Raw genomic sequence first — 21,296 nt, 5'->3', positions numbered from 1 at the left:
CCCCCTGCCCCTCTCTTTCTTTGACTTGGCCCACTCCAAGGACAAAGATCCAGGTTGGAAGTATTTAGTCTACAATTCTGTAGAAAGTATATTTGCTTCCTTGCTGTATCTTTGGATGATTCTGTCTAATATTTTAAGAGGATTATGAGAAACTGGGAGCTAGTATTCTGGGTCTACAGAATTGTATAGTGAAGTAGCCAGAGATGACACCAAGTGGTTTTTCAGAGTCAAGGGACAATGTCTAGTGTCAGATAATGATGTTGTGTAGTCCTTTGGTTTGGGGCAAGGATGGTGATGATATGACAGTTCTATGCCCCCCAAATGGATAAATTACAGGAGGACATTTAATGTAGGCACCGATGTTGTGGTATAATTAAAAAAGGGCAGAAAATGTTCCCGCAAGTTCTGAGTGCTCTAGCTGTTTCTCTGTTAGCCGCTTTCACACACTGTCCCCTTGGTGGGTTGTGACACACACATTGGGTTCCATGGGCCATGCTAGCCCCAAGCATTCTATAGCCTAGCCTGTCTCCCTGTCACGGACTCTGCTCACACTCCCAACAACCCAGTGAAGTCATGACTCAACAAACTGTAACCCAACAACCAGATTTATATGTTAATACTCAATGTACAATACATCCACACAATAAACTTACAACCAATTGATAAGGATATAAACCACCCACCTAGATAAGATATAATTTGCCCATCTAGACACACAAAATCCTATACACATCCATCCCTTAAGAATAGTCACAATGACCTGTAAATGTGCAGACAGGAATCTTAACATCTGCCGCCATGTTCTCTTGGCTGCTCCTCCCTCACTCCTGTCTCCTCTGCCTCTCTAAAACCTTTCTCCTGCCCATCCTTCCTTCTTGTCCAATGACAGGCTTTGTTCTATCCTGTACCTGCCTTCACCTGCATAATGACATCAACCTACACACTGACGGTGAGTTCAAAGGTCATGGAAGGCCAACCATGGCCTCAACTTCAAGTGTCAAAGACAAAGCACTCAACAGCACTGGCCAGCTCCCATTCTTTGCCTTTTGCTCTCTCTCCCTTTCTTCCTCCCTACCTCTTTCTTAGTCAAACTCTTTTTTCATAGCCAAGGCCACCCAAGCACTGGCGTCTTCTTATGTTAGTTTCCCCAGTGTGGGGATTGCAGGATGCACCACTGTCTTTGATCTGTGGGGAAGAATGTCTAATAGTTCATTCAGAGAAACCCAAATTGTGTACCCTATTTATTTTAACTTCCTTAATAGAAGCAGAATTGCATCGGCAATAGGATTCTTACTGCTGTGGCAATCCTGGGTGACCGGGTATCTTGAGACACTTCTGTCTTCCCTTCCATCTTCTAGCTGAATTATATAGAGATCCGCGCAGCACGTCTGGAGTCAGAAAGTCCACTAGCCAAGAGCCAGTCTGGAGCCTCCTCACTCCAGCTTATAAGCCACACCACTAGACACAGGGGCTTTGGGAAGGCTGTGCACTGGTGGAACTGGATTGGGCCGTCCATTTCATTCACCTTCCCAGCAGTATTCATCATCCTGAGGTGAGCAAAGTGAGAACCAAACGGCCTTTAAAAACGTTTCCACTGTAATTTTGTTTGTTTTGTGTGCATGTGTGCATGCGTGTGTCTGTGTATGTGTAACAGTGCACAGGCCAGGACATGCCTAGAGGTCAGGGGACAGCTTGAAGAGCACACATCTCTCCTTTTGCTATGTGGGTCCCTAGGTTCAAACTTAAGTCATCAGGTACCATTATCCTCCGCACCACTTCCTACCCTGATAACTGTGGTATGGAGATTTTAGAAGAATACAAAGTATCTGGTTCAGGGTTGAACCAGTTGAAATAAAAAGACACTGAGAAAATGTCGGGATCTGAACGGAGACTCTGATAGGTGTGCTCTGGGGGAGTGAATGTTCTGGTGCATTTGCATATTGGCTTGCCCAGGTACCTGGGTTGGATCAGAGGAAGATGGATGGGGCCCAAATAGATGGTTTCCTTTTCATTCTTGGCATTAGGATGCCCAAGGAGGGATGCGGGGGGTAGGGACAGGACAGTGCAAGTGATAGCTGCTTGATGTGGAGAACCAGAGAAGAAGGGAGCCAGGAGGCTGGGGCTTGGTATTTGGGTACTTCCTCATCTTAGAGACTGGGCGTGGGCAGGGAAGCTCTGTGAGCGGTTGGCGAGCCTCACTCTTAGATGCAGCCAGGTCCGTGATACTGAGGGGTGAGAGTAAAGCTTCACTAGGCAATTTTACACACTGCCTCCCCGCTACACGGGGAATCCTGCACCCTGGAATCCTGTTGGCTCTGTGTCGCTTCCTTCTTTCCTTCCGAAGCTTTGCCTCAGTTACTTTTCCTTTCTTTCTTCTTTCCCCTCTTCTCTCTCTCCCTTCCTCTGCAGTGCCTTTGGAGGTATACAGTGGGTAATAAATATTTCACCACAGCACAGCAGGGATGTAGCGAAAAAGATGTAACTATTACATGTCTATCCAAAGATACTTATGGCTTAGCAGTTCACGCAGACCGCCGGGGTTCAGGCTAACGGTGTTGAGACTCTGGTTTTGTGTCCTGTCTTGGGAACAAGGGACTTGCAGCAGGTACAGCCACAGACAACCTTCTATCTAGCATTTCTCGAGAGCTCTTCTAGAAAACCCCACACTCCAAGAAGCAAATGACACGTCTAGCATTTATCTTTTATAGCTCATTGGAAAGGGGACTTGGGGACATCTCTATTTCCTGCCATTTTTTCTGTTTTCTTCCTCACTTTTCTCTTAATTTATTTATTCTTTTCTCTAGAAACATGTCGCATTGGAGAATAAAGTTCATATCACTTCAGGGTACATGTGTGGCATGTACCAATTGTTTACAGTACCCCACGATGTAACAAATGGATTTAGGGGAGCATGCAAACAAATTTGAAAGATGTTGGCAAACTTCATCTGTTCTTTCCTTGGAGATAGAGCCGTAGCGAGAGGATCTTGGAGAACCCTGGCTAAGGTTAGCAGGTGTTTAGAGCCTGAATCCCGAGTCCTTAGATAGGCACCAGGATTCAAAACGCCAGTGAGATTTGACTTCCTAGGAGTTCTAGGAAGGTGTTGCTCAGAGTTCAGTAACTAGGATGCAGCTATGAAACTCAAAGTCAGGAATCAACATCCTCGGAGGGGCGCTAGGACCCAGGCACCCGCCACCGGCCTTGGGACCTTTGGAGGAGTGAAGGCAGTGGAGGAGATTGGCAGGCAGAGTCCCTTGGAGCGACCAGACCCTTCTTGCGCAGGGCGCGAGGTTCATGGTGCAAAGGTAAAGCTGTCTACTGCGCTCCATGAGCCGCTGCAGCCAGGGGCACAGGCACCTGCAAGTTGGGACAGCAGCTGGGGATTGCAGAGGGTATGGCCCAGCAGCAGAGCGCGGCATGCCAGGTGAGCCCAGCACATTGCCACAGGCACATGGATCCCTCCGGAACCTGGCTTTAAACCCTTGGTGCGGAGAAGGTCCTTTCCGCTACCCCCCCCCCCCACCTCCGTCTTTCCATGTTTAGTACCTGGCTCCCATCTTCCTCTCTAGGGAGATACCCGAAGTGCTCAAAGTGCCCGCTTTGCAATTTCCAATAGCAACAGTCGCTTCACGCGGATCTGTGCACAACCTGGTAGCGATCTTTGCTTCCCTACCTGGCTGCTGCCTCCTGTTGCTCACGCTGTTCCCACTTTCTTTCCCCGGATGTGGGGCCCCTTGCTGTGTTTCCAAAGGCCCTGCAAGATTGTCTCCTTTTCCAGGAAGCCAGGCAAGGCAGCTTTAGTCCCAGTGCTGGTGCTGTGTACGGGTGTAGGTATTACCACAGGGGCAGGTGTAGGTGCCTGCATGTGTGCCTGGCGCCTCCTGCTGTTGCAGACCCGGTACAATTTCCTGCACAGGTGCTGTCTGGGACGGAGGAATCCCATCCTGTCCGTGTGAGAAGACATGTGTGTACAAGGGAGCTGAGCAGGGGTGCCTGGGAGAGAAGAAGCTCTTTGCAAATGTCTTCATGCCCTAGGGGAGAGGGTGTCACAAGAAAATGACCATCAGCAGGGTTAGAGAAGGTGGGGGTTGGTTTAAGGCTAAGGGGGTATTGCCGCCGTTTAGAGAAGAAGACAGCAGTTAACTGAAACGTACTTAGTCCTATGAGAGGTGAGACTTGCACCAGCCTTTAAAAAAAGTCTTACTAAAGGATCTTCAATCTGCTACAGCCTTCTATGCCTGCAGGCTACCAGTGACTCCCTGTATAAATTGGTTTACCTGTTCCAGGTTGAGGGCTTTGAGCAAACGCTGTGAGGCTCCCGCAGCAAGCCCCTAAAATCATTCAGGTTGAACTTTGGTTCTCTCTCCAGTGCATGGAATGGTTTGGCTTGCCTACTTCGAAGGTTCTTTGACAATCTGGAGTTTAAATCTTCAATGCCTCCCTAAGACAGTCTTCCTCCAACTGTGTTGGGAGACTTGTCAAGAAAAAAGATCCAGGGTGCAGGGTTGGGAGGGCGGGAGTGAGAGGCAGAGAGCTCACACTCTTGGGCTTTCCAGTCTGGCAGTTTGCCGTTTGCCAGCTCTTTCTTGCTTGCCCTCCTGACCTTGAATGGGCTATTTTAATTCTGCAGAGTTTTCCAAGTTTCTCAGTTTTCCAAGAAGTAGAAACTGAAGAAGGATAACTCATCAGCGGTGGGAAGAACTAGGAGGAGAGGAGCTGAGTGGACTAACCGGCTCCAAGAAACCTCAGGCCGTATGTGGCTTACAGGGCACCTTCAGGCCTGGGGTCCTCTGACAGGATTTTGCCAAGTTCAGAGACAGCCTATACTTGATTTCTTGTTCTTGGCAGTCTTGTCACAACTTGTACTAAATTTCAAAGCAGTGCGTGTGGTCTGAAGAGACAGTGGATCAGGTGCACCAAAAGACTGAATTTCGATTCTAGTTTATAAAGTCACAGAAATGTTTCAGGTTTGTGGTCTGTGGAAATAGACTAAGTGGTGTCCTTAGACCTCAGAGTGTACTCGGGTGGACCTTAGAGAAAAGTCTGGCTGACCTTGAAAATGGCTACATAACTCGGAAAAGGCTTAGTCTTCTCTGCGAGGCCCTGCTTGATCGCCCTCCCACAGGAATAAGGAGAGAGGGTCCCTGAGAAGAAGGCGTAGTGTGCTGTGGTATCTCACGGGGCCGTGCGTGCCTTCAGTTACACCTGATACATACAACCGACTTTCCTGGGAGTGACTCAATTAATAGTAACTTCTCAGAAGAGCAGTTTACGAGCTAATGAATTCTTGTTAGAAAGCAACACTGAACATTGCAATGTCTAATATTACCAGAGATTACTAGGGTAAGCACTACTTTAAAAAAAAAAAAAGGAAAAACACTAGGGTTTTTTTTTTTCCACTTTACTTCAGGATGAGAAATGAGCAGAATGATTCATAGTGGTTTTTTTTTTGTTGTTGTTTTTTGTTTTTTGTTTTTTTTTTAACGAGATAAATTTTAATGAAATAAAACAGCCAAAGTAAAGTCAACTCAAGCCATGAGGTTTGAGTTCCTCTAGGTTTTCAGAGATGAGTGTCACGGGACGTGTCCATCGGTTGTGTACCTGCAGTGAGCACTGTCCGGGACACCCTTAGCAGGTCTCAGGGGATGCTCCCAGGCCCTGATGAGGGACGTGCTGGTTGTCTCTGAATGTTTCACATGGGAGACACGGAGATCACCCAGCTAGTGGATGATGGCCAAGCTTTTCGGTAAGTTAGCTGGGCTCGGAGACAAAACTCCTACTAAGCGCAGTGAAGGAGGGTGCAAAAAAGACAGCCTGAAAGTGTGAAGGCAATTGGTACACCTCAGTGCACGTGGGGTAAAATATCTTTCATGGGTGGGACTTTCCTTCATCTTTGATTTTCTTGTTTTTAATCAACACGACCTAGGTATTATTTTATGTCACGGAAAAGACGGAATCCTTTATAGCTTTATAGATCTATTTAATCAATTCCTATTAGATTGGACACTTGGATTACTTAGGCACATAATTTACTGGCATTGTGGGTTTTATTTATTAAAAAAATGGCTATTCTAGCAAGTCCATTCCTAGTGTTGAGAGGACCATGCAAAGAAGCAGGGTTACTATTAGATGTGGACTTTTTAACCACATACCTTTCCAAACTTTGGACGTTGGGTCCAGTTCTTCTGCTGGTGTAGTTTTGGACTTTGGAGGATCATTTGATCTGAAGGGGTCTCATGAATACTGTCTATGACCTAAAGGTGGTAGGATCCACTGGCTCCCAAAAGCTTTTCCTACGCCAAGGTTATGCAAATATATACAATTGGGAGTTGAACAAGTGACAGAGTCTGTGTAAGATTGTATTTCATACACAGAAATAACTTTATTCTTTAACTTTAATTTTTTTGAAACTTCATGCATGAGTACTAAATTATATAGTTTACAAACCATTCTCCAATTCCTCCTTCCTTCCTATCACCCCTTCTTAAATTTATGTCTAAGAAATTTCCTTTTCTACTTTGTGTGTGTGTGTGTGTGCATGTGTGTGTGCATGTGTGTGTGTGTGTGTGTGTGTGTGTACATACATATACTATTAAGCATACTTACTGAGCCCAGTTAGTGATGCTATTATGTACTTATCTTCCAGGCTGACTATGGCAAAGTGCAAACCATTCAGGGGTGTTTCCCAGAAGAAAACTGATTCTTCCTCTCTCAAGAGCCATTGCTTGTCTGTAGCTCTTCACCTAGTGTTATGGCCTTGTTAAATACTTCCTCATCTTTGTTGGCATGCCAACTAGTTTGGTCCTGTGCAGGTCTTGTGTGAGTACCCATATGGTTAAGAGTCACGGGTGCAATTCCCCTGACATGTCTAGAAGACACTGTCTCCTGGTGTTCTTTCAGGGGCTGAGGCTCTTAAGCTCTGTCTTCTGTGATGTTCCCTGAGCTTTAGATGTAGGAATCATATTGTAAATGTCTCAGTTGGGGCTGTTTGACTAATTGTGTCTGCAAGCAGTCTCTTTAGCTGCTAAAAGCAGCTTTTGGTGGGGAGAGTCGTATTTATTTATTTATGGATCTAAGGATAAGTATTTAGAATACAGTTAGAGCCTGTATCAATTTAGAAAAGCGAGAGTAGTATGTCCTCCCTAGGATCCATGACCACTCCTGCCATGTGCTCTTGGCTAGGTTTGCAGTATGAGGAATGAGTTCCTCACCCTGAGCAGGCCCGAAGTCCAGTTAGACACCTGCCAGTTACCGCTAAGAATTAAGCAGTGCGGGGTTGGGGATTTAGCTCAGTGGTAGAGCACTTGCCTACGAGTGCAAGGCCCTGGGTTCTGTCCCCAGCTCCGAAAAAAAGAAAAAAGAAGAGAAAAAAAAAGAATTAAGCAGTGCTATTTATTGTGTCATTGGCGATATTTTGCTCAAACAACAATTTCACATGGAGTCCAAGTGCTCTGGTGGCCTGGTTCGTGTGAGGTAGATTTGTGTGTCAGAAATGGCTATGTCGCAGTGATAAACTGGCACCGCGATTTCGGTCGGTTAAATAGAGGGTTTCTGTGTCGCATTCTATGAGAGGAGTCGGTTAACAGTGTTTGCTCCACGCAGTCTCTCAGGGAACTGGGCTGGCAGAGACTCTGACACCTTGTGACTCTGCTACTTAGAACGTGTGGTCTAGATGGTTTTATGGCTGGGAGGATGATAGACATGGTCAAAAGATAATGACAGCCTTTAAATTCCTCCACTTAAGAATGAAGCTTAGTTCTTCTGTCTCTCTGGGCTTTGGTTAGAGCTAGTTGCATGGATTTTACTCAGATACATGGGCACAGAGAAGTGTTATTTTCCTATATGACCACTAGAGGAGGAGGAGGGGGCATAGGAGGGGGAGGGGAGGGGGAAGATGAGGAGGAGGGAGAAGGAGAAGGGGGGAAGAGGAGAAGGAGGGGGAGGAGAATGAGGGAGAGGAAGAAAGGATACACACACAGCAATCTGTATCAGTGTGTGAAGGCAGATATAACAAAGTGGCAAAAGCTTGCATAGGAGAAAATTGATTTCTCCTAGAAATTTAGTCTCATAGACTAGAAGCCCAAGATCAAGGTCCCAGCAGGGCTGGCTGCTCCGATGACCTCACTTCTTGGCTTACAGATAGTCATCTCTCTGTCCTCTTTCTGTGTGTCCGTGTTCCCATCTCTTTCCACAACAGACACCAATCACATTGGATTAAGGGCCATGTTAATAATGCCATTTAATACTAAGTCCTTTCTAAAGACTGCTTCCAAATATAGTCACCTTCTGAAGTACTTAGGGATCAGGGCTTTAGTTAACTTGGGGCGTGACAGTTTAGACCATAATTCATTGTTTCTAATAAATAACGCATGTTGGGGTATAGCCATTGCAAGCTTATTGGAGGAGTCCTGTAAATTTCTAAAACATCATAGAATCATTTCCTCTTTATATCTCTTTCATCTCTCTGACCCCCTGCCCTCACATTCTTAAAACAAAAAACAAAAAGTGTAATTTTTTTTCAGTTTTTCTGAGCATTATTCAGAACGCCTTCATGTTAACAGGCACCTCGAGAATCCCTTCATTACCGATGGTAGCAACTGTGTGCATGGTGACGAAGGGAGACCGAGACTGACAACATGGGCAGCTGAGAGCCCCCATATTAGGTCACAGATGCTCTTGATGGACACAACTCCTACTGTAAAGCTAAGTAAGGGCTCATTGCGTCTTGTGGATTGATCGCCAGCACGGGTCTGTGACAACGCTGCTGGCTGGACAGCATCTGATAAATTGCTGTTAGCCAGGCGGTAGCTGCCATGGATTTGTCATTGTCTGTGAATGTGTAGAGAGTTTTAGCTTTCCGTTCTCAAGTTTTTCGATCAAGGGATGCGCCGTTGATTAATTACTAATGACAGTTAATAGGTTCTCCTAGAGTTTGACATTAAAACTAAAAGTCATTGTTTATAACAGAGAGTCAAGGAAATAGAGCATGGGGTATACATTTGATGATAAAGTATTTGTCAATGAAGGAATGATGACATTTTAGCTTTGCTTTCATAGTCTGTTTTGCAAAGTACAAGCTTTTAAGGAAGCGGCTTACAAGCACAGACGGTTACATTTAAGTCGTGCTATGGGGTTGTCTACAAAAGGGTTGATCTTTTAAGTGTAAGGTAACCAACAGGAAGGTAGAAGAAATTGCCCAGCCCTTTAGGGTAGACGGAAATAATGGAGAATGAGAAACCAGTGGGGTCAATTCTCTAGGACTGTCCTTAGCCTGTCGTATTGTTTAGTGAACAGTAAGGGTTCTTCTTAGTGAGACAAGACGTGATGGTGGTTTGTATCTCTGTGTGTCTTAGATGTGACGAAATCTAGCAGAAGTGGCCAGAACGAGAGCCAGAGTCCCTGTTTCAGAAGCTGTGTCCTTCCCACTCCACACACCCACCAATGTATACTTTCTCTGGCATGGTATTGTCTGGCCTCAGTCTTCTGACTTATGACACAGTCACTAAAGTGTCCCAGAACTGTCTCTTTAAGGGTGAGTTAAATAATGTCTTAATCTATTTGTATCACTATAACAAAATGTCCAAGATTGGGACCTTTATAAATATCAAAATTAAATTTCCCATAGTTCAGTAAGATTGGAAAATCTAAGATCAAAATGTCAACACACCGGGCTTTGATGGCTGTCAGCTTCCATGGTGGCATATTGTTGCCGTACCTTCTAGAGTAGGAGGGCCATGTCTTCACATGGTACAAGGGACAAAAAAGTGTTACAGTTCCCTCTGTAAACTCTTAATAATTGCAATCAATCAGTTCATGAGATGGAGCCTCACAAAGGGATACTGCCCTGTGTTATGCCTTTGGGGATTAAATTGCTAACATGTATTTTGAGTGATATATTCAGACTACACCATTTCCCCCTTAGCCACCAAAATTCATGGCCTTCTCACCTGTGAATTACACTGATTCCATCCCAAATAGCCCACAAAGTCTCAATTTATTCAGCACTGACGCAAAATTCTACAGTCCAAAAGTGTTACCTGAATTAATCTATGAGACTTAAAGCAAGATTAATCCTAAGGCAAATTACCCTTCAGCCACGGTCCTGTGAAATCAAACAAGTCGTGCAGTAGAGACATTCTCATTGTATGTGTGACTGTGTGAGTGTGTGTGGGTGTGTAAGTGTGGTGTGAGTGTGTGTGTGAATGTGTGTGTGAATGTGTGTGTGTGAATGTGTGAGTGTGTGTGTCAGTGTGAATGTGTGTGACTGTGTGAGTGTGTGTGTATGTAAGTGTGGTGTGAGTGTGTGTGTGTGTGTGTGTGTGTGTGTTACACTGCTTTGTATTGCTGCCACTAGATAGCCAAGATTGGGTAATTTACAAAGAAAAGAAATCCATTTATTTTTGAAGACATTTACTAGATTTATGTGTATGAGTGTTTGCCTGCCTCTATGATATGGTTTTCCTGAAGGCCTTGTGCCCACAGAGGCTGGATTCCCTGGAACTGTAGTTACAGGCAGTTGTGAGCTGCCACGTGGGTGCTGGGTCTTCTGCAAGAGCAACAAGTGCTCTTAACTGCTGAGCCATCTCTGTATCCCCAGAAGTACATTTCTTTAGCCCAGAGCCTTGATTTCAGTCTTGTTCCCATTACTCCAGCATTGTCCTGGCTGGGACTCTGTAGCAGCTCCAACCTCACTCTTCTGTTCAGCGTTTCCCAGTTAAGAGACTCTGTGGTGACTTCGCTTTCTGCCGCAAGTCTTTACTAGGGTCGCCCCCCTCTGTTTGATCTATCTTTAAAAGTATAGCTCAAGGAATAACAGGGTTCATCTTCTGGATGTATGCAATATTAACACTGCGTGAACATCACCAAGGCTATCTGTCCGTGCCCTTGAGCTGTGGCCATTGCTCACCTGGATCTGTAGAACTATGGCTGGGGCTGACAGAGAATGACCTTTGGTGGACCCCAAGTACCAGCCTGCTCCATGAAAGCTTCCTACCTTTGTGGAGCTCTGATCCCCTATGGTGAAACTGTGGCTTTTTTTTGTTTGTTTGTTTGTTTTTCTTTTTTTTCTGGAGCTGGGGACCGAACCCAGGGCCTTGCGCTTCCTAGGTAAGCGCTCTACCACTGAGCTAAATCCCCAGCCCCGAAACTGTGGCTTTATAAAGTAGAGAGTCTCTAGCTGATATTCCTGTTTTGAGCCGCCCTCTGCCATGTGATGATACAGCAAGAAGGCCCTTAGCAGAAGCCAAGCAGGTGTCAGCTTTTAGATTTCCTGGTCTCTTCGCACTATCCACCAGCAGGAAGTATTGGTAATATCCACAAGGTGCTGACTTTGCTGAAGAGGATAAAAAGGTTAGCTTTCTAGCGCACATGTCTGTTGAAGGATGCTCTGTGGAGACCATTCCTTAAGTTGGCCGTCTCCTAGAAAGAAGGCGACTTGAACATTCACGAGTCCCTTACCACTGCACAAACTCTCGGCAATCACGCGGGTTACACAGTAAGAAAGAAATTATTTTTCTACGTGTTTAGCACCTGCTTTCGACTTCTACTTAGAATTCTCGGGAGAAAATTCTAGACCTTTTTTTGTTGTTGTTGTTGTTGTTGTTGTTTTTTTGTTTTGTTTTGTTTTTTTTTGTTTACCATATAGCACTTTAGAACACTGGTGAGTCATTCTGGTTGTGGCTCTTCTGGTGACAAAATGATGTCGGGAAGACTTGGGAAGAACACATATTGACACAGAACCTCTTTGCCGGAGAACCCATTGTCCAGAATTTCTACCCAAAGAGAGAACCGTTTGTGATACCTACATTTTCATGTCTCTAAGAGAAAAAACTCAGATTTTTTTTTCTAGAACAGCACTTTCAGGGGACAGTGGCCATTAGGGCGTGCTTATCATCTGTCTTTCATAGAGCAAGTTTTGCCATCTCAGGAAGGGCATTTGTGAGGTAGCATGTACCAGTTCTCAAGGTACTACTGCTTGTATTGTGGACAGAACTGCCAGAAAGGCCCAAGTTCATCCACAACCTTTGGAGCAGCAGGAAGGAGCCCATGGGTACAAGAAAACCATGAGGATGGGGTAGGGAAAGAAGAGGACAGAGACCTTAGGGAAGGACAACAGAAGGGGCGGAAGGGAACTGTGCCTGGAGGAAGGGTGACGCAGTGTGTCACAACACCTAGGCCCCACAGTGGTATTGCCTGACTACAGCAGACACGGACAAGGTTCTGCGTCTGTTTCAGGCCCTGTGTGGTAACCTCAGAGCTGAGGCATTCATGGGTTGCCGCTCACTCCTCCCCAGTTCGGTGGGCACATTGGTAAGGAAGTTTTCGGGGTAAAAATGAAGCTCCCAGGAGAAGGATAGAAGAAAGGAGGCTAGGGATAACTATCACTGGATCCTACCTGTCAGGTGGCCTCTTAACTCAGCCCAGGTATTGCTGTACTACCCTGTCCTCTCCAGTCTCCTCTCCTGTATTTACAGCAGTGGTTTTCAACCTTCCTGATGCTTTGAACCATTAATACAGTTCTTTATGTTGTGGTGACCACTAGCCATAAAATTATTTCATTGCTACTTCATAACTGTAATTTTGTTCCCTTTATGAATTGTAATGTGGATATCTGAAATGAAGGATATCTGATACTCAACCTCCCCTTCAAAAATGGTCACAGCCCACAGGCTGAGGACAGCTTTAGAGGGACTTATCCAGACTGTAGGATTCCCTTTGCCTCCGCCACTGCCCATGTGGGTTGAAATCTGGAGTGATGTGGGAGGATGCATGGTAGGAGAGAAGAAGAGCAGCCTGGGGCAGTTGCTTCCCACGCTAGCTTCTCCTCAGGAAAAGGTTCATACAACAGATGACTAGGAAGCATCCTTTATGGTGTGGAGAAAAGGTCAAGAAAGGGAGGTAGGGAAGACGGAGAAAGGAAGAATCGGGTGGTGGTGAGTGCTAGAGAAACGTTGCAGGAGCAAGCTGCAAGGACTGCCTGGAAGGTGCAAGTGGTGTTGTCCTGTTGGACACAGCCAGAAGTGAAGGCCTCTTTTGCTTTGGAACATTTGAGATCAGACCTAAAGGGAGTGGGGAGTGAGCTGGGTGGATGTTTGGGGGAAAATATTCCAAGCAGGTGTAACAGCAGGGGTGGAGGTCCTGCAGGAACTGTTCATGCATTTGAGGTGAATCAGTGAGGCCGTGGGGCAACAGCAAAAGAGGCAGTGGGGTTGAAAGCAACTATTCTTAGAAAGTCAGACTGTGGAGACCTTGTGGTCCGAGATGGGAAGTGATGGCATCTGGCTGAGATCACAGGTGCTCACCCAGAAACTTCTGGAGGATACCTCAGGGAACTAGGTAAAGAGATGAGTCAAGAGACCACTGCCAAAACCCAGTCTGGAGATGATGGTGCCTTTGGCCAGGATGGTAGCAGTGGGGAGGGTGAAGCACGGTTTGGTTCTGAACCAGTCTCCTAGACGGAGTAGACAATGTTTGCATGTGGGTAGAATGCAGGGTCTGAGTGTCGCAGGGTATTTGATCCCTCTGTGAACCCTTGTGTACTTGCTGAAAAAAAGCTGCTTCTAGCTGTGGTGCGGCTCAGCCTTAGCACTCACCTTTAAACCCCTGGCTGGAATAAAGACATGTCCTTAGCGCCTATCTTTAATCCCAAACAATGCCCTTCATTCACACCCTGAATTTCAAACAATGAAGGTAAATTTAGTTTGTAGAAGGAAGCACTCATGTTTAAAAGTGATGTCTAAGTGAGGGGCAGACAAAGTGATGACTCAGGGAAAGATTTGACAGAATAGGATGCGCCCATCTCTCATGAGAAGAAAGGGAAAAGAAAAGTTACTTAAGAGAGCAGTTCAGAGAGAGAGGGAGGGAGAGAGAGAGAGAAAGGAAGCCATTTTACCTCAAGAGTTTTAAAGAGACAGGTCGAAGAGAGAATAAGCTAGGCATGGGTGAAGACAGAATGGGCCAAAGAATGAGCAGGGGCCAGAAGGTTAAAACAGACGGCTAGAGTTAGTTTGAGGCAATGCTGAGCAAAAAGTCAGCGTCTAAGAGAGAAGCTGGATTGAATCGATTAGCATGGGGAGGAGTTTGAGGCAGAGCAGGTGTCAGCCAGCCAGAAGTCAGAGAGAACTGGATAGGGTGAACTAACCCAGCACTGAGTCTCAGAGGCTGAAAGCATTCTAGGTCTAGAGAAGATTGTACGAAGCCAGAAGCTTTCAGGACCAGACCTAGGTTAGCAGCCTCAGAGACAGCAATTATCATCAGGTGAATAAAAGATACATTTACATGGGAGAAAGGTCAAAGAAGGTAGAATCTCTCTCCAAAGTCCTCTACAGATCTAAACAGGATGGACTTTCACCTCATTCCATTGATCAGGTTTTGCTAGCCACGTACATCTATTTCTGCTTCATAGCCCCATGAATTCCTCTCCGTGAGCTGCCGCAGGTAGTCTGGGCTGATACTGAGTGACCGTTGTCTGGAGAGATCTAAAGCCAGACCTTGCCTGCAACAGTTCACCATATCATGGTCAAAAGCTTCCCCTGGAGTTCTAAAACCTTGAGAGCCAGGAAGATAACTAGGAGAGAGGTAGGGAGACAGTGCTTTATTGACTAAAAAAAAAATGTTCATAGTAACTGAATCATGACCAGTGAGAAAATGAGAACCAATGAATCAGGTGGATTATTTTGCAAAGATGCAGCTTTGTTTTGTGTGCATGTGTGAATGTGTGCTTGTACATATGTGTTCCATGTGTGTGCCAGGCCCCCTGAGACCTTCGGATTCCTGGAGCTGGAGTTGTTTGTGGTTCTGTTGTGTGGATGCTGAACCTGGGCCCTCTGTCAGATCTGTAAACACTCTTAGCTGCTGAATTGCCTCTCTAACCCCTCCTCCGGACATCATTTTTGGTACAAGGGATGAAAGGTAAAGAGGAGAGTGCATTGTACGAGCTTCATTGTGTTTCCGTGACACACACTGTGGTCAAAAGCAGCGTGGGGAGGAAAGACTGTATGGGTTATTACAAGTCACCATCCACTGTTGAGAGAAAGCAGGTCAGGAACTCGAGGGTAGGTTTGCTCGCTGCTCCACTCAGTATTATTTCTAACCAGGGAACTTAGTCACTGCAGGGAAATGTAGCAGAAACCAGGGGCAAATGCTGCCTCATAACCTCTCCCATGGGTCCATGCTCAGCTAAGATTCCTCACAGAGCCCAGGGACACCTGTCCACGGTTGGTACCTCCCACCATGGCCTGGACCCCCAGATTACCCAGAAGCTCATCTGGTCTAAGCAGTACCTCAACTGAAACTCTGCCGTCAGACGACTCTGGGCTGGGCTCAGTTGATCAGTTGACACACTGGCTAAGACAGAGCCTTTAATAGTACAGTGGCCAGTGCCAAGCAGGAGTCAGCATGGGGCAAGAGCAACTGCACCTCCAAAGTCTGATTTACAGTGAGGGGTGGCAGACACAAAGGTCTCCTGGGACCTCTCTTTCCAGGGAGTCTGCCTGGTATCCAAGATGTTTTTACAAGTTGTTCCCATCGTCCTTCTGGGTCTAACCTGTGAACAGTCTGTCTGTCGGGCTGCCTGTGCTTCGCTGTAGGATGTCAGAGTGCAGCAAGCAGGCTGCTCAGGGGAGATAGGACACACTCTGAGGATCTCTAGCATGGTCATAATGAAAGGCTCCGAGGGGCTCAGGCCTGGCTGGAACTGCTGAAGTGTTACAGCTCTGTGAGGCAGGGAAGGCAGCCTGGTACCTTCCACTGCCTTTGCAGCCCAGGCGTTAATGGCAGCAGCAGTAATAAGCAGAGGAGGTCAGCTAGAAGCCATAGCTGGAGCCACTAAGTGAGTGGTGGGAGGTGGCAGCAACCAACAGTGAACGGTGGCAGGCAGGGGAGCCAAGGTCTATGATGAATGCTTTGGGAGAGAAAACTCTTCCCCAGAGAGTTACAGCTTAGTAAGATGGACACTCTCAGACGACTCTGGGTGAAATAACTCATACACTTTATAAACACTTTGGGGGCAAGATGAGGTCCAGGAGTAGATGCTTCCCCTGGGCTCAGTCTGAGATGTTGGGGATGCTCTGTTCCCATAGGGAAGGACTTAAGGTGTTGTCCCTACGTGACTGGTTGTCATGGCCCTCTCAGTGTGGTGTTGTGGTTACAGGTAGAGCCTGGCCTTGAGCTGGTTCCAACCTCTGCCGTTCTCGATTCTGAGATTTACCAGGGCTTTTAAACCTGCTTCAACCTTACCAGTTCTTCTGTCTGGTGGTGTCCACTTGCACCCCCCTCCCCCACAGACCCTCTGTAGAACTGATCCTAGGAAGTCTCTCAGCACATAATCTAGAAAACATATCCAGCACATATTCATCTGGATGAAGATTCTCCATGTCTGAGAAGACTCTGACAAGAATGCTGAGTTCTGAGCTCTTACCTTCTCATGCTCAGGAGCTGAGAGCTGTCTGTCTCCTCCCATGTTGCTGTGACAAAATTATCACACCCTAGGGGTGACCTAAACAACTGAAATTTAGTTCTCAGCTCTGAAGGGTGAAAGTCTAAAGCCAGGGTGCTGAGTGCTAGGTGCTGGGTACTGGGTGCTGAGTGCTGGGTGTTGGGTGTGTTCTGGTGAGATATTTCTTTCTAACTTGTACACACCTGTCGTCATCCTGCTATGTCTCTCTCTCTCTCTCTCTCTCTCTCTCTCTCTCTCTCTCTCTCATACACATAGACACTCTGCATTCATGTATGTATATGTGTGTGTTTGCATTTGTACATGTCTGCATGCATGTATGTGCATGTGTGTGTTTGTTTGCATATGTACATATGTTTGCATGTGTGTGCATATGTACATCTTTGCATGTGTGCATATGTTTGCATATGTACATATGTTTGCTTGTGTGTATGTTTGTGCATGCATGTGTGTGCACGTACATGTGTGTGCATATGCACATGTGCACGCATGCATTGTGCATATGTGCATGTCTGTGAACATTACAGTGTCTCTTCTTATAAAGATGCTAGTATTATTGGATTAGGGCTCCTTATCCTCCTTTAACCTTAACTGCCCTGCTGAAGCCTCTTCTCTAAGTACAATCTCATTAGACATTTTGGCTTTAACTGGGGATTTGGGGAGATAGTTCTGTTTGTAACTGTTAAGTGCTGCAAGTTAAAAAAAAAACTTGCCTGAAGTCTATATATCTATAATAAACTAAACCATACTCCTTTCAAAGTACAAAATTCATGAGGTTATTTTGCTAAAATAGGATCTCACTATGTAGTGTTGACTGACATGGAGCTCACTGTACAGATCAGCCTGGCCTCCAGCCCACAGAGATCCACCGGCCTCTGTCTCCCAAGAACTAGGATTAAGGGTGTAGACCATCACACCTGGTCTCCATTCTTAGGGTTCTTTTTTTTTTTATTTTTGTTGTTGTGTTGTTGGGTTTTTTGTTTGTTTGTCTTTTGTTTCTCTGTGTAGCCTTGGCTGCCCTAGAACTCACTCTGTAGAGCAGGCCGGCCTCGAACTCGGAGATCTACCTGCCTCTGCCTGCCAAGTGCTGGGACTGAAGGTGTGCACTGCCACCACCTGGCCCCATCCTCAAGTTTGGATGAAGAATTTCACTGCGTGATGTGCGATCACTACCACAGTGTGATATACTCCAGTTCTGTTGACTCTGCCCTCCTGGAGTCGGTTCATGACCACAGTCCCGAAGCATCCACTGATCGTCTTTCTATTACTGGGGGCAGAGTTGCCTTCATTCGTCTACGCCAACTGTACCATGCGTTGTAGTGGATTCAAATACCCACCATAAACAACCAGGCTCCGATGTTTGAACGTTTGTTCCCCAGATGGTAGCACTGTTTCTGGAGGTTGTGGGACCGATAGAAGTTAGGACTAGTGTGATGGTTTGTATATGGTTGGCCCAGGGAGTGGCACTGTTTGGAGGTGTGGCCTTGTTGGAGTAGGTGTGTCACTGTGGGCGTGGCCTTAAGACCCTCATCCTAGCTGCCTGGAAGTGAGTCTTCCACTAGCAGCCTTCAGATAAAGATGTAGAAGTCTCAGCTCCTCCTGCACCATGCCTGCCTGGATGATAATGGACTGAACCTCTAAACCTGTAAGCCAGCCCCAGTTAAATGCTGTCCTTATAAGAGTTGCCCTGGTCATGGTGTCTGTTCACAGCAGTAAAACCTTAAGGCAACTCGTTAGAGGAAATGGGCCACAGTGGAGAGTGCCCCAAGGCTGTATAGCCTTGCCCTGCTTTCTGTCCTCCTCTCTGCTTCCTGTGCCATTGAAATGTGAGCAAGCAGACAGCCCCACATTTCTGCTGCCACAACCGTGGGTCGTTCCTCACCTAATGCCACAAACAACTGAAACCTTCCTCCCTTCACTCCTTTAACAGGTCTCTGGTAGTGAGAAAGGTAACACATGTGTGTGACCCTTTGTGGTTGTTCTCTTTCGCTCGTGTGTGTGTGTGTGTGTGTGTGTGTGTGTGTGTGTGTGTGTACAAGTAATCTGAAGTTTGCCACTTCAGGTCTTTTAGTTCTTCATTGAGTGTATTACAATTTATTTACTCCTGGGCTCATGGACATTTGAAATTTGATTTGAAAATCAAAACTTGAGAATGGAGCCAGTGACCATGTTGTGAAATATCCTTGTGGTTCACTTGCTTCATTGATGATGGTGAGCATTATCCATGTGTTTACTGCCCGTTTTTTATTTCTCGTGTTGTGAGATCATTAAAATTTTTATCCTATTTTTAATTAGATTGTTTGCCTTCTGATTATCAACTTGCAGCAATGTGAATGTGTGTGTGTGCCTGTTCATTTGTGTGTCTCTGTGTGATGTATATGTGTGTGTATCTATGCTCACCTCTCTCTCTCTCTCTCTCTCTCTCTCTCTCTCTCTCTCTCGTGTGTGTGTGTGTGTGTGTGTGTATCTATGTTTACCTCTCTTTCTCTCTCTCTCTCTCTCTCTCTCTCTCTCTCTCTCTCTCTCTCTGTGTGTGTGTGCCTGTTCATTTGTGTGTCTCTGTGATGTATATGTGTGTGTATCTATGTTCACCTCTCTCTCTCTCTCTCTCTCTCTCTCTCTCTCTCTCTCTCTCTCTCTCTCTCTCTCTCTCTGTATTATTGGAAATGAACCAAGGGTCTTGCTTATATTAGACAACCATTGTCCCACACCTGCCTCTAGTCCTGTGAGGTATATTTTCCTCTCAGTCAGTGATGTCCCTTTTTCTTTTCTTAGAGGCACTTTACAAGAACAGACCGCTAAGCTTCTGTTGGACTTCAACACACACACACACACACACACACACACACACACACACACACACACACACACACTTTCTTCCTTTCTGTGGCACATTCCTTTTACATATTTTCCCCGAAGCCATCTTTGCTAACTCCACATTTGTAAACATCTATGTTTTACTTCTAGAAGTTTCTAAGCCTTGGATTCTTTGCTGAATTCCATGACCCATGGGCTATTCTATGACCCATGACCACCTGGGCTAATGTTTGTGAATGGTAAGGGTCAGAGTTTCTACTTATGGGCTTGTTTTGTTTCATCGTTTTGTGTGCACAGTCAGCCTTGCACCATTGCTGACAAGACTCTGTCCCTCCAGTTGACTTCCACGGAAGTGCTGCTGGAGGTGGACTGATGCCCGGTGCTGTACCTGGACAGTATAGTGCTCCACTTTCCTGTTTGTCTGGCATGCACCGGCGTCTGCTTTGCACACTGTGGCTTTCTATTCAACCTTAGAAGCAGGCATCATCTTTCAATTTTGCTTGCAGAATTCACTGAGTTATTGTAGATCTTTTATACTTGTACACAGACTTTAGAACCATTTGGTCAGTTTCTAGATTGGAATGACATTGAGTAGATCCAACCATTTTTTGAGAGCTGATGTCCCAGAAACAACAACATGGCTGCCAAGGAACCGAGGAGATCTCCGGGTTTCCCATACCTTTTCATTGGTGTTTTAACTTTTAGCAAGGAAAGCCACAGAGAAAGGTTTGTGCTTCCCAACATCATCATAAATGACGTTTAAAATGTCAAATTCCCAGTTCTCATTACTAGAATATAGAAAACAGGTGACCTGTGTTTATTAGTCTTGTGGTCTGAGGTTTGCTGAACTCTCTTATTGGGTCTGGTGTTGTTTTACAGTCTTTAGGAGTTTCCATGCACACATGTGTGCTTCTGAAGAATTCGTATCTAGCCCAAGTCTTTCTTTCTTTCTTTTTAATTTTTTTAATGGGGTGATGTACTTCTGTGCTTTAATATGAGAGACGTTGAGGAATTTTCCACTGAGGATCGAACTGCTTATTCCTTCTCTCTCTTTTCTGATGCTGTAGATCGAACAAAGGGCCTTTAATAAATGGTTTAATCGAGATTTCTTATCTAGTTAGTGTATTTAGGGAATTGTCAGATGTTTCCCCTGCATTTATTAGATGCTGATAGGTATTTTTCTTTTATTCTCGTGAAGTGATGAGTGACTCTGCTTTATTGTAATAAAACATGCTCAGTATAAAACTCGCCATTTTAAAGTGTCTGATGAAATACACCTGACTTCACAACACTGTGCAACCACAACTCCCATCTAGTTCCAGCTATTTTAAAACATCGCTCTGAAGGGAAATCCCATGTCCTGAAACACCCATTCTCCAGGCTCTGAATTTCCAAACCTTGGCAACTATCATTTGTCAGGATAGACTGGATATTTTGTGCAAACGGACCATACTTTGTGGCCTTTGGTCTGACTCCTTTAACTTAGTAGGTCTACAAGGCCAATTCGTGTTGCTACTTGTTTTTAGTGAGTCTTATCAGGCTGGTCTTGAACTCATACCTCTAAGGGTAGGGTTTACAGGTTTTTAAGAGTTTCATGGTTTTAGCTCTCAAATTCAGCATTTTTATTTCGTATTTGATTAGATTTTTTTTTTAAGTTTCATACTCTGTAATTTGATCATATTCATTCTTCCTCCCTCAAGCTCTTCCTGGACCCACCCCTGTTTCCTTATCCACCCAACTTTGTTCCTTCCCCCTCTGCCCATCATGGCCAATTTCTACTGTCCACTCATGGGGGAGTGGTCTACCATTGGAGCATGGTTGGACTATACACCTAGAGAAAATCAAATGTCTTTTGCCAGCAGTAACAATTGCCAATTGTTCCAAGGCTAGGGGTGAGATTTCATGCCTTATTCTCTCTGTGTTGACTGGTTTGTGCTTGCATAGGTCTTGTGCATGCTGTCACATCTGCTGTGAGTCCACATGTGTCACTTTTCACCTGTGTCCAAAGGAGCTGTTTCCTTGGAGT

The 21,296-nt window shown here is 45.6% G+C and overlaps 1 protein-coding gene and 1 long non-coding RNA gene across 5 annotated transcripts in view; one reads left to right on the top strand and one right to left on the bottom strand.

Annotated features, from left to right (window-relative positions):
* Positions 1-1,383: 1,383 nt before the first annotated feature.
* LOC147995993 (uncharacterized) lies at positions 1,384-3,847 on the bottom strand. Its single transcript, XR_015673767.1, has 2 exons — positions 3,674-3,847; positions 1,384-1,547 (listed from the first exon to the last, which is right to left on the bottom strand). It is a non-coding gene; the product is annotated as an uncharacterized LOC147995993 (long non-coding RNA).
* Pde8b (phosphodiesterase 8B) overlaps positions 3,204-21,296 on the top strand; it is a 232,890-nt gene continuing 214,797 nt past the window's right edge. The window contains exon 1 of one of the 4 annotated variants that reach the window (XM_087621627.1): positions 3,204-3,424. In XM_087621627.1, coding sequence (XP_087477753.1) covers positions 3,395-3,424 — 30 coding nt within the window. In that variant the 5' untranslated portion in view covers positions 3,204-3,394. 4 annotated transcript variants of the gene reach the window in all.

The sequence above is a fragment of the Rattus norvegicus genome, chromosome 2 (assembly GCF_021556685.1).
Source record: "Rattus norvegicus strain SHRSP/BbbUtx chromosome 2, alternate assembly SHRSP_T2T, whole genome shotgun sequence".
In the NCBI taxonomy this organism is placed as follows: Eukaryota; Metazoa; Chordata; class Mammalia; order Rodentia; family Muridae; genus Rattus; species Rattus norvegicus.
Note: the sequence above shows the minus strand (reverse complement) of the source record. Positions and strands in the feature narration are given on the sequence as shown.